The 12678-nt window shown below is 52.8% G+C and overlaps 1 protein-coding gene across 2 annotated transcripts in view; it reads left to right on the top strand.

The window, feature by feature from the left end:
* Positions 1-3205: 3205 nt before the first annotated feature.
* The window catches only part of CD9 (CD9 molecule), a 33088-nt gene continuing 23615 nt past the window's right edge, over positions 3206-12678 (top strand). Inside the window, exon 1 of one of the 2 annotated variants that reach the window (XM_021690605.2) lies at positions 3206-3433. In XM_021690605.2, coding sequence (XP_021546280.1) covers positions 3368-3433 — 66 coding nt within the window. In that variant the 5' untranslated portion in view covers positions 3206-3367. The remainder of the gene's footprint in view (positions 3434-12678) is intronic. The other variant, XM_044914953.1, reaches the window with a different exon arrangement.

Genomic DNA, 12678 nt, shown 5'->3' with positions numbered 1-12678 from the left:
AGAAGGTATGGTCAGCAGGGTGAAATGCTGCAGTAGCAGCAGCAGGGAGAAAACAGGCCCCAGAATGATCCCTGGTGGGGTAGCCAGGAGGGCAGTGAGCAGCCAGGGAGAGTGTGGGTCCTGCCTGTTGCCTCCCAGAGCAGCAGCAAGGAGCAGTCCCCAGGATATGGGTGTGGCAGGTCAGTAGCTCGCCTGGCCCCGAGGGTTCAAATCTTACCACCAGAGGGCGCACACAAGCAAAAGTGGACCTTCAGCCGGAACCCGGGTTTTTCCAGAAACAGGATGCCCTGAGGGAAGGGAGGGAAAGTTTCCCCACTCCCCGCACCACAAAGCCTGGAAGCCCTCTCTGCCTCCATGTGATCTCTGACTCAGGGGCTTACCCAGATTTTCCCCTTCCAGCTAAAGCAAACCATATTTTTTCCATCTCTCCCTTTTCTGGTTGCCTGTAGAACTAACTGCCTGTAATAAACACACTTTGGCCCAGAGGCTTTTTGCAACACAGATTGTCAGAATGGAGGGGACCCCGCCATCTCCTAATCCAAAATGCTCATTCTACAGGTGAGGAGCTTGACGCCCAGAGACAGGAAGGACTTGTCCAAAATAAACCAAAGGGTCGGACCAAGAATTCAGATCGCCACACTCACATTATAAGGACCCCCTTGATTGTATGTAATTTGGAGCTTCATCATACCCCCCTCCATTGCTTCTGTAACAGTAACAGTAACAACAGCTAACATTTCTTGGCGCAGGTGTGTGACAGGCACTGTACTTAGCCCTCCTAGGGGATTACCTCATTCAATATGCACATTACCCTAAGTAGTTTCTCTTATAAGCTTAAATATTTACTGAACTCTCCTCCCACCTGCGCTGGTTAACGGGTGGGGGTGAGGGAAGGAGAGGAGAGACAAATATCAAAAGATAAAATCCTCTTTCCTCCACCTGTTCTCCCTCCACCGGGGGACACCCACCTGAGAGCAGCACAATGGGACATTGTCTGATTTTCTACCACCCCCACATACTGCCCTGCCCCAACCATCCTCAGTGGACACTAGATTAGGGTGAGTGACGAAGGTGAAGCATTACCAAAATTCCTCCACTCAGCCGCTCTTGATTATGCAACACTGAAGGGAGCCCTGGTCTTTCTGCTTCTGGTGCCTCCTCTCAGTAGGTTCCCAAGAAGCATTAGAACACGTGAATGGAGTTCCCCATAATCTGACTCCAGCTATTCTGGCTGGGATCTCCCCCACCCCTCCCGCCTACACACGCATACACACACACACACACACACACGCACACACACACAGGGTCCTCTCTTCTGGTTTTGCTGCACTGTCTAGCCTACACCCCATCGCCCCATCTTGTTCACTTCTCTCTCACCTGACCTATTCTAGAGCCTCCTAACTGCTCTCCACATGTCCTCACCTCACCTTCTGTGTCCCATGCTCCCCTCATACTACCCAGTTGCAGGGCCCCTGATACAACACGTCACCTGTCACCTTCCTCATAATCCCCCAAAAGCTCTGAGCCAAGGTCAGGACAGACAAACAATAGTCCTTATCCTCAAAGGGCTTGCTGCCTACACCTACTGCCCTCCTCCACCCAACTGCCTAAAATACAGGTAGCCATCAACCTAAATCACACAGCAAGGGGAGGCCCCCCCTCAACTCACCAGCTGGGTCTCCAGCTTTACCTACCCGGTACCTCCCCCAGCTATGAGCTCCAACCCAGACCCCAGACAGCTCCGGGCCCCAGACTTTGATTCTCCTGTGAAACAACTATTCCTTTGGTTCTGCAGCATCACTTCCCAGTCTGTGTCAGAGGCTCCTCCTTTGAGCTCCCTCAGCCCCCAACCCTATCTCTGTAGCCCCAAACCGTACTCTCCCCCATCACCTGGCTGCCTGAATCCCTCCACCGGGGGACACCCAGCTCCTGCCCCTAATGATTCCCTTATGAGTAGATCCTGAAAAATGTTTTTGAATGAATCAACGAGACAACTGAGAGTGATAATAAGCAGCAAAATAAGAGCTACAAAGGGCAACACCCTCTGTTTCTAGTGGGTGAAATTGGACTTATGTTCTTTTTTTCCTTGTTGGTATTTTCTGATGTTTCTTGCTTTTGTAAAGGAAACTTCATTTTGAAAAAAAAAATACAAAGGGGTTTGGGGACTTCAAAAGAAGAGGGAATCTCCTCATCCTCTGGTGGGCAACAGTAGAGGAATGTTTGAGGAGCCTCGGAGTTTCTACAACTGAAGAAGGTAGGGCCAGGCAGCCAGAAGGCACATACCACATGCCAAAGGCAGGGCTAGGCCACGCGGAGGTGGGGAGCTGAGTAGGGCAGCGTGTGCCAGGTAGAGCAGCGATCAGCACAGACACAAGAGGAACAGAATGCAAGATGGGGACTTTCAACTTGGGTCATTGCATGTGGGGAGCTACAGAAAGTTGTCGAGCAGAGGAGAAAGGGGCTCAGACCTCAGCATCTGGAGGTCAAAGTGCAAGAGGGAAGGTGGAGGCAAGAACAGAAGCCTGGCTACGAACTCTGTCTTCTCTCAGGGCATCTAACCCCAAGGCCAGGAAGCACTGCAGGACCACCTGACTCTCAGCCATATTACTGTTCAGCAATCGTATTTGAAACTTACTCCCATAAGCCTCCAACCTCTCTTCCCACCTGGACTGCCAGCTGTGCCAAATACAGAGTGTCCTCCATGAAGGAGCAAGGAGCCGCCTCAAGGAGAAATAAAGCCAGGCAGCTTCCCTTCAAATCGAGCCCAGCGCAAGAAGAGCCCTCATTCCGCGGGCAGGCTGCCTTGAGTAAGAGGACTCGACCCCAACCCCCAACGACCCGAGAAAGGTCTCCCAAAGTAGAGGGCTCAGGCAGGAAGACCAGAATCAACAAAGCGAGAACTGAAGGGCAAGGCCTCCATAGAACTCTTAGGTAGAAGCGGGGGGATGGGGAGGGGGTAGTCTGGAAAGATCCCAGGACGGTTGAGAGGAAAGGGGGAGGTCCGCGGCGGGAAGGAGGGTATAGCCAACTCGGTGGGGGAGAGGGCTATGCCGGAGGCAGGAGGGGAGAGGGGAGTGCGGGCTCCAAGACTGCTGAGCCCCGAGTCCCCCCGGAAGCTGGGCTGGAGCCCGCCTCGGGGCATGGGCGGGGCAGGTGGGGCCAGGGGCCGGGTCGGCCGGGGGCGGGGTCCGCGGCACATGCGCACCGCAGCCACCGCGCGCAGTAAGGAGTGGCACTTTTTAAAAGTGCAGCCCGGAGGCCCGCCCGCAGCCGCCGAAGCCTCGGTCTGAAGTGCGGTGCCCCCCGTCCCGGCCGCGCGTCCTCCCACTGCCACACCAGTCCGGCCCAGGCCAGTCTAGCCCGCACCATGCCGGTCAAAGGAGGCACCAAGTGCGTCAAATACCTGCTCTTCGGATTTAACTTCATCTTCTGGGTGAGTGAGCGCGACCGCCGCGCGCTCCTCTCCGGAGCCACCTGTTCGTCCCGGGGACCCTGTCTGCGGTCGGGGCTGCCGGTAACTGGCACTGCCCGCGCCGGGTGGACTCCCGGCGGGAGGAGACGAGGCACCGCGGCCGCCAGCTGGCTTCTCGACCGGGGCCGGAGACGAGCGGGGCGGGCACGATCGTAGGGGGCTCCTCCGAAGCCGAGCCGGCGGCGGGACGCGGGGGGTCCTGGGGAGCTGGGGGGTGGAGACCGGCCCTGGCCCTCTTTTTCGCCGAGGGTTTGGGGTGGGAGTCGTGTCTGCTCCCTTCCCCTCAGCCCCTCCGAGTGAAGGAGGAGAAGGCGGCAGGGAGAAACGGAGCACCCCTCTTCTGGGAACTTCAGGCCCTGGCCAAGGAGGACTGTGGCGGGCAGTGCAGTTCGCGATCTGGGTGGGGTCTTACGAGTGGCGGGGGCCGCGAGGAGGGGGGGATGCGGGCGCTTTGCGGACTTCAGTGGAGCGGGGAAGAGCTCAGCCCAGAGCTGTTAACACTTTTACACTGGAAAGGGAGAGGGAGAGAGGACTGGGACCCCGTCCCTGAGTGAGAGTGGGAGACCCCCTCCACCCTCGAGGTACCTGCAGGCTTGATTCTGAGCCCGCCGTGAGAAAGTCGGAACTCCCTCGAAACTACCTGAAAGACTAGCTTCTCTTGATTTTTTTTTTCCTCCCAAAGGCGATAAGTATCAGAACTGGAGAGAACTCTGGGAGAGTTGGGGAGAGGTGGGGCACATGCCTGTTGGCGCTTTTAGTCCTGTTTCTCCATTTCCGGAGGAAGATGAGGTGCCATCCGCCCACTGCCAGCCCGGGTCCTCCCGCCTCGCCTACACCCCTGTGCCGGCCCACCCAGTGGCTAGGCGGGGCCACGGAGAGTGGTTCACCTGGAGAGGACGCCAGGCCCGGCCGGGCCGGGAGCCGCAGGACTCCCACTGCTGGCCGCACTCAGCCTTTAGGCAAATGGAAAGCCTGAGGCAGGCAGCGGAAAGGCGGATGTCCCCTCCACATCTTCTCTTGGGGGATTAAGGGACCACCCAGAGGCAGAAAGAAGCAAGGAATAGGGAACCTTGGGGTCCTGAGTCTGTGTCCTGAGTCTGCACACAGATGGACAGAAGGGGTTTGGAAAGGCAGCCCCTGTACTACTAGAGAGATGGCTGTAGAAACAGGCTTGCCACCAGAGCCTTGTAACAAAAAATATACTGTACTTACTCCCCGGGAGCTGGTCACTGGGGTCCCCACGAACCTTGGGGCAAACCTCTTGAGATTTTAATCCTCCCTCCGGAGCTGAAGGTAAGAGACTGACCTACCCTTGCAAGAGTCAACATACCCAACACATGTTCTAGTGAGGATGGCACATAGATGTGCCCCTGCCCAACACTTGGCCTGTTTTAGGGAGACCCCTCCCCGGCAGTGGGCAGTTCTTCCTCCTGGTGTTCCCACCAGCCCCCAACAGCCAGCCAGCTCTCTCCCAGGCTTGGTTTCCTCCTCACCAACCTCTGGCACCAGAAAAGAATGTGAGAAGGCAGGCTAGCCCCGCCCCACCCCACCCCTGTCCTTGGGGGCAGTCTTCCTCTTCCCTCCCCAGCACAATCTCCCCTGTCAGGCTGTTGCTTGGTCCTCAGCTGTCTGCCTAGGCTGCATCAGGGTTTCAGGCCAGGAAGGAACCACAGACTGCCATGTGCCTTCATTACACACACACACACACACACACACACCACAGACTGCCATGTGCCTTCATTACACACACACACACACACACACACACCCACCCACCCACCCACTTCTGCTGTGGCACATGCAGGAGCCTGATGGGAGGCTCCAGGTCTCCTCTGGTATCTGCTCAGTCTCTTATTGTCTCCAGCCCATCACCCCACCCATATTCAGAGCTGCCCCTGCCTGGACCAGCGCTGCTGGTCAGCTATGTCATTTGAAACAGACATGACTGAACCTGGAAATATTTGGGTCCAGAATTAGGAATGACTTTAGTGGTCATCCAGTCCAGCCCTGGTAGTCACAGTGAGGAATCAGAGAACAAGAGAGGGGTGATGGCCCAGGATCCCAGAGACCAAACCAATACCACAAGCCCTGGGTCCCTGACTTGAGTCCCATCCTCTTCTGTCTCTGTCACAAAATCAACAAGGGGACCTGGTAATGAGTGGGGGGGGGGGGGAATAAGCTACGTTTTCCTGAATTAACAATTGTTCAGTAGTCCTGTATTAAGGTCCCTGTAGAGATGATAGAATAAAGGAGTATCAGGATCCACTTGTGCAGAGTTTTACAGTCTGCAGAGGCTTTTTTCAAGTCCCATGACATAAGCCAGAGCAGGAAGCATTATCCCCATGGTACCGATGACCAGGAAACCAGTCCCCAGAGAGGTGAAGTGACTTACCCAGGGTCATGTGTAGCATCAGAAGTAAGTTTGAAGGCAGGTCTGGCTAGCTTAAAGTGCAGCTACTTTCCATCCCAACCTGGTGCCATGCCCAGCTGGGCAGAAGCAAGCTCTCAGAAATACCTTTAAAGGGAACGGCTCGGATTGTTATGATAGCACCAGTTACCTTTCTCTCTTGAGACCAGGAATTTATAAACTTGGCGTTTGGGATCTGATGTGGGCCTTGGAAGACAGGAGTTGTGAGGCCAGGAGCCACCAGCACCTCATGAACAAAGGATGCTGAGAGGGGTGGCCTAGCAGGGACCCAGAGAGAAGAAACCCACGTCAGTGGCAGTGGGATGATCAGGGTGGGGAGAAGGTACACCTCTGCGCGGGCCCCGGCCTCAGCCCCGTGGGACCCTGGGTGACAGCTGAGCCTGCCCTCCCCGAGTAGGGCCTCTGATGCTCACAGCCAGACCAGCTACCAGTCTGTTCATCCAACACCCCCACAACGCTAACTTCTTGGCTCTCCGTTGTTTCTGTTTTCCTCTAGACCGCCCTGCCTTCCCCCCGCCAAAAAAAAATAGTGGAAATCTGGACAGGGACCTGGGTATTAGTCTAGCTCTGTCCTTACGTCACTTTGACACCTTGGGGAGGTGGCTTTTGTGTTCCAGACCTCAGTTTGCTCATCTGTAAAACCAGTGGGTTGAAATAAATGGTCACCAAAGGTCCCTTTCGCTCAGTCTGTGAGCCCAGCCCCACCCCCAGTGCCTGCAGAAACAGCACTTTCCCACACAACCCAAAACCCGAGTCAGGAGATGGAAATGCACAGGGGCTACTAAGGCTTGTCCTCGGAGCCTGGCTTCATTGGGTCTTTACCTCTGAGGCCCGATTCTTGGTCTCTTTCCTTTTAACCTCACACTTCCCTCTATTGCCCTGGGTGGGGTCCCTCTGTTTGGGGGTTTTCTGTTTTCCTGGCCCTCAGCTATCTGTGGTAGTCCTGCGCACTGGTCAGTGCACGGCTCTGGATTCAGCACCCCCCGCTGCCATGAGCAGACGGAGCTGGTGTCTACCCCGTAGAGTTGCCATGGGTTCAATGAGACAATGTATGGATGCCCTTGGCATAGTAGCTAACCCCAGACACAGTAAACTTCCAACCCAAGCTGTTGTTACGCCACAGTTGAGAAAGTATTGAGGCAGTGGAGAGGGTGGGAGCCCTTCCCCAAGAAGTGTGGAAATTGAAACCAGGGATGTAGGCAGGCATCCACACTCCACACATTCCGCCCCCCTTCTCTTCCTGCATCCTCATGATCCGCCCCACCTCTGTGATTCCTGCTTCAGGACACCCACTCCACTGCATGTGCGGCTCCACGTTTGACTGTGGGGTGGCCCCACTCCTGAAAATAAACTACACGGCAGAGAACCCCTAAGACCTGAGGCTTCTGGGTCTGGGCAGGGCACGGACCTAGCGGGGCAGGCAGAGGCAAAAGCCCCTCCCACCCAACTTGCTGCTTCCCCCAGAAGCTGTTGGCCTTCAGCATCGGGCTGAGCAAGCAGCTGGGACTGTTGCCTAAAATGGCTCCCCACCTTTGGCACACAGACAGCGGGAGCTCTGGTAAGGCTGGCAGTGTTTGTACTGAGGCTGGCAGGTTTGGGGAGAGGTGAGGTGAGGCCAGGTGTCTGCATCTGCTAAGGAAAAGAGGACTTCTCCCCTGCCCGGAATCTTGATGGCTTGCCCCTCGCTTTTCCCTGCAATGGTTGTCAGTAGCAAAGCTCCAGCTCGTGATTTTGGGGGGATGGAGGATTCCTCTACACACACACACACACACACACACACACACACACACACACACACACACCCTACCCCTTTCCTTTCAAAGTGCCCCATGGCACCATTCCAGACCTTACTCTTTTGTACTCAAAGGAAGAGGTTTTGGGATTTGGAACCACTTTGATAAGCAGCCCCATGGAGGGCTGTCCTTGCCAGAGCACCTAACTAACTCTGCTAACTGAGTCCTCTGTGGCTTCAAATGTCACAAGTCTGCGTTCTCACACCCTTTTGTATTAGAGGTGAATCTTCCCTGTTAAACGCAGTGCTGGGTGTCCCATGTTTGATTTGCGTGTTTGTTTTCCGGTTCAATTCCATTTTATAAGGAGGTGTGGCTTTGGGTCGCACAGTTTGGAACTTAATAATACACCTTGAGCTGGCAAAAGCGCCTTTTCTTCTAAAGAACCCAAGCCTTGACAGTTCTTTCCTGGGTGTGCCTGGCTGTGGGTGAGGGCAGGGGACCTGAGGTCATGGGTCATCGTGGCTTCTGTGACCTGTTGTCTCCTTAGTAGACCAGGAGTATTCTCGATAGACCTGTGTCCAGCTGGGGAGAAGAGAGTGAAGTTTGAGGAGGTGCATGTTTATATTCTGCATTCCCCCCCACCAGTTCTGGGGGGGCGGGGGGTTCAGTGGGACTGCCTCTGGGCCTGCCACAGGTCTTTTCAACCAAAGCTGTGCAGAAACCGTCTCTCCATCTCTTCCATACGGGAGAGCAATGACTTACTTGTTCCGGGGTTTTGAAACTCGGCAAGAGCCTGTTGGCCCCGTGTTCTCAACTACTCGGAAATGTCCTCTGCAACTGAGGGAATTCAGGAGACCAGAAGGGCTAATCTTAACGATACATTTTTTCTTTAATTTATGTTTTTGAAGTCTGATGGGAGATCACTTGCCTGTTTCATTCTGTGGAAAAAGTAATGCTGTTCCAGGGACATTTTCATTTTCCATCAAGTGATGGCATGCAGCTGTGAAAAGCAGCATCCTGTCTCCAGATGAGATAATTTTATAATAATTACAGCCATCCGGTAATTCCAACTGCCCCCCCACCCCCAACCACCACCACCACCCCAAAAAAGTACTTTGTTCTGAATCGTTTTTAAGTACTGTGTGCCATCATCCTAGACTCATGGACCTTAACCTTTTTAGGGAATTCCACAAAATCAATGAGACCTGCCTCCACAAAAAATGCTTTTGCTTCTTTTTTTTTTTTTTTTGGCTTTTTTTCTGGAGGCCAATGAACACCTCATATTGGTTTTTCTCTCTTGGTTTCCAAGCAACCTCTTCTCTGTTCTGAAATCCCATGCTTCAGCCATGAGCAGGGAGTTGCCTCGCCACTACCCAGGGACTGTGTGGCAGAATACGGGGTGATTTGAGAAAGGCTAAGTTCCCTGATGATCAAGAGCAGCCTAGACTGGAGAGCTAGACTCCCCACCCATACTTGCTCTGACTCTCAGCTTAATCATTGCCCAAGGAGTGGCTTTGACTCTCGATTAATTTAATGAGTATTCTGTATTTCTAGTCCACATGAAGAATCCAACTTTATGAGCTTCTAGCTAAGTTTTGCTTCTTGGGTTAGGTTTTCCCGTAGCTTGGGTAATTTGTATTTGTTTAGGAAGAACTGAGTTGTCTTTCCCTCTGCCTCCTTCCCACCAAATGGAGACTAAGATCAGCCAACCTTCCCCGGCCTTGTCCTTGAGGACTTTGGAAAGGGAGGAGTTTGGGGGGGGAGGTGGTAGTACGTTGTTTGGGGACTTGGACTCCTGAGGAGATGATACTCAGCTTGGTTGAATAGCATGGGAGGGTGAAGCCCTTTGATGGAGAGGGGCCTGGATTCATTTGATTCTAGCAAAGATCCCTGGGTGGAGAGGTGTGGGGACTATTGACTTGGAGAAAATCAGAAATCTGGTTTTGAAAGGTCCTTCTTGTTCAGTCCTCTTGCCAGGCATTGCGCAGGGATGCTGAAACAGTGACTCTTGCTGGCCTCTGTTAAGAGTCACCCTTCAAAGCTTAATCCTGTTACTATTATGATCAACGTCCATTCCAGGTTCCAGTGTACACCTCTCAGGCCAGGCAGGCCAATGGCCCATGACCTCTACCAATCCCTCACCTCCAAATTGCTCAGGACATAGCCCTTTGCTTCTGTTCCCAGTATGAGCTGCATGTCAGTGTCCAAGTATAAAAACAATACAGCACATGGATCATAGCAGAAAATCCTTGACTGGGACTTAAAAATACAATAAAGTAAATCAGACAGTTTTACTGAAATCAAAACAGGTTTCTATAACATTCTAGTTTTATCTTTAAACCTACATTGATTGAAGCAATAGCAAGATAAATGATAAACTGATTTATTAAAACATGATATAGAAAGATCAGCAAAGGGACATCTGGGTGGCTCATTCGGTTGGGCATCTGCCTTCAGCTCAGGTCATGATCCCAGGTTCATGGGATCAAGTCCCATATCAGGCTCCTTGCTCAGCGGGGAGCCTCCTCCTCTCTCTGCCTGCTGTCCCCCCTGCTTGCGCTCTCTCTCTGTGACAAATAAATAAATAAAATCTTTAAAAAAAAAAAAAAAGCAAAATCATACTTATGAACTCATTGCTTTGCAAGTCAATGGAATTTTGGTGTTTTTAAAAGACAGTTTGCTATAGATTGGAATGTTTGTATTCCCCCCAAATTCATATGTTAAATCCTAAAACCCAGTGTGATGGTATTTGGATGTGGGACCTGTGGGGGTGATTAGGTCGCGTGGATGGAGCTCTCCGTGAATGGGATTAGTACCCTTATAAAAGAAGAGGCCCCAGAGAACACCCTCCTCCCTTCCACGATGTGAGATTATAGCAAGAAGACAGCCCTCTGTGAACCAGGAAACAACCCCTCACCAGACACCAGGTCTGTTGGTGCCTCGATCTCAGACTTCCCAGCCTCCAGAACTGTGAGAAACAATTTTTGTTGTTAAGCCGCCCGATCGATGGTCGTTGGTTACAGCAGCCTGAACGGACTAAGACATAGTTATTTATAGGTTTGAATCGACATGCCCTCTCCCCGTCTAGGGGAGTAGTTGCAGTGCGCCATTTTTCACGCCCAGCTCACATCGGTGTCCCCCTGTAGTGGGCGGCAGGCCCCCTCACCCCCACAGCAGCCCTGCTCCAGTCCAGAGAGACAAGAAACCCTTCCCACTAAGACTCTCTCCCCGCTCGCCCCGATGCAATGTGAAGGCCTCACATTGCTTCTCGTGATACAGGGCTACGGATTTAAACCCGTTATTATGCTCGGGCTTTCTAAAGCTTCCTTTCTCCCAGCCTCAGAACCTCTTCTCATCCTCTACTTTCCCCCACTCCCACCATAGTCTAGTCGCTCTGACTCCCTAAGACAGATAACCCTTAAGAGACCCCGAAAGCTTATTTCAAATGGAAATTAGCTTCTCTCCCAGTGCTGGGGAGGGCCCATTAGGATGAGAAGCTGGCATTATCCTCCTCCTGTGGCAGGTGCTTCCCAGGACCCCATAGCCAGGGCTGTAACACAGGCCTGTGGTCATGCCCGCTCGTGCCCTTTGGTGGCAGGATGGTGCTGTGGGGAAAGGGTAGGGTTCTGGGCCTCCCCTTGGGGCCATTCCTATAGGGGCTGCAAGGACGGTGGCCAGTGGGCAGCTGCAACCGTGTCTACACTGTGAGGCTTGCAGCAGTAGCAAAGCTGGGGTGAGAAGAAAACACACCAAGTTACTCTGGGGAATCTATTTCCCAGAGCAGTGCTGTGTCCACGCTGACTTTCTGGCCAGTTCAGCAAGGGCATGGATGAAGTTCTCAGGCCAGAGGCCAGCAGGAAGAAGCGCATTCTCTCTCTCTCTCTCTCGACTCCATCCATCAGGCAGTTGGCCTCAGACAGAGGCCAGGGTCAGGTGGCACCTCCAGGCCAGGTGGCTGAGGCAGGTGCCTTCCCATCCTGAGAAGGTAGGGCCCTCTGCTAGTTCAGGTGGGCTCCCCTGGGATCCTTTATGGATAGAAAGTGCACTTTTGAAATGGGATCAGTTATATGGCTGGGAGGGAGACAGGACAAAAGTGAAAAATTCTGAAATTAATGACACTGATGAAAAAGTTCCACAAAACAATTGAGAATCTGGGCTTTGCAGTCAGACTGTCCAGGGTTCGAGTTCTCGCTCAGCGGCTTATTTGCTATGTGATCTCCAACGAGCTGCTTCTGTGCCCAAGTCTTCTCAGCTAAAAAATGAAAGTAAATATTACCTACTTGGTGGGTCTGTTGTGAAAATTAAAGAGTACAGGTGAAGTGCTGCAGGCGGGGTGTAGCACATAGCGAGTGTTACAGGCTAGCTGGTCAGGAGCATACAGTTGACCCTTGAACGGTGTGGGGGGTTGGGGCACCAACCCCCATGCAATCAAAAATCTCTTTAGGACATTTGCCTTCCCCAAAACTTTACTACTAATAGCCTACTGTTGACCAGAAGCCTTACCAATAACGTCGTCAATTAACGCATACTCTGTATGTTATATGTGTTATATGCTGCATTCTCATAACAAAATAATCAAGAGAAATGAAAATATTATTAAGAAAATCATAAGGAAGAGAGAACACACTTATAGAACTGTACTGTATTTATCCCAAAAATCTGCATATAAGCTGAAACCCGTGTTGTGCAAACGGCAGCTATAATTAAGAGACCCGAAACGAAGGCAGAGATCATGGCAAAGGGATAGGATAGATGATAGGTTGGATGCAGCAGTTGGAGACCTCGGCTTCTGCCCCTCCCCTGGCTTTGTGTTCAGAACGCCCCATGATGGGGAAGGAGGGCCATTTAACGGAGCGGTGCTGGGTGTGCCTGTTGCCAACACCGCCAGTCCACACACCACATGGCATTGCTTCAAAGGTATAAACAGAGGGGCATCTCCCACCACTCAGGGCCCTGCAGGCAAGTGGTAACCGGTCCCGCAGATGGAATGAAAGCTAGCTGGTCCACATGGCTGAAGTGTGTAAACAAGAGTGGAGTGTGTGTGT

This window comes from Neomonachus schauinslandi, chromosome 5, assembly GCF_002201575.2.
Source record: "Neomonachus schauinslandi chromosome 5, ASM220157v2, whole genome shotgun sequence".
In the NCBI taxonomy this organism is placed as follows: Eukaryota; Metazoa; Chordata; class Mammalia; order Carnivora; family Phocidae; genus Neomonachus; species Neomonachus schauinslandi.
The sequence above is the reverse complement of the archived record's forward strand: the minus strand, read 5'-3'. Positions and strand labels throughout refer to the sequence as shown.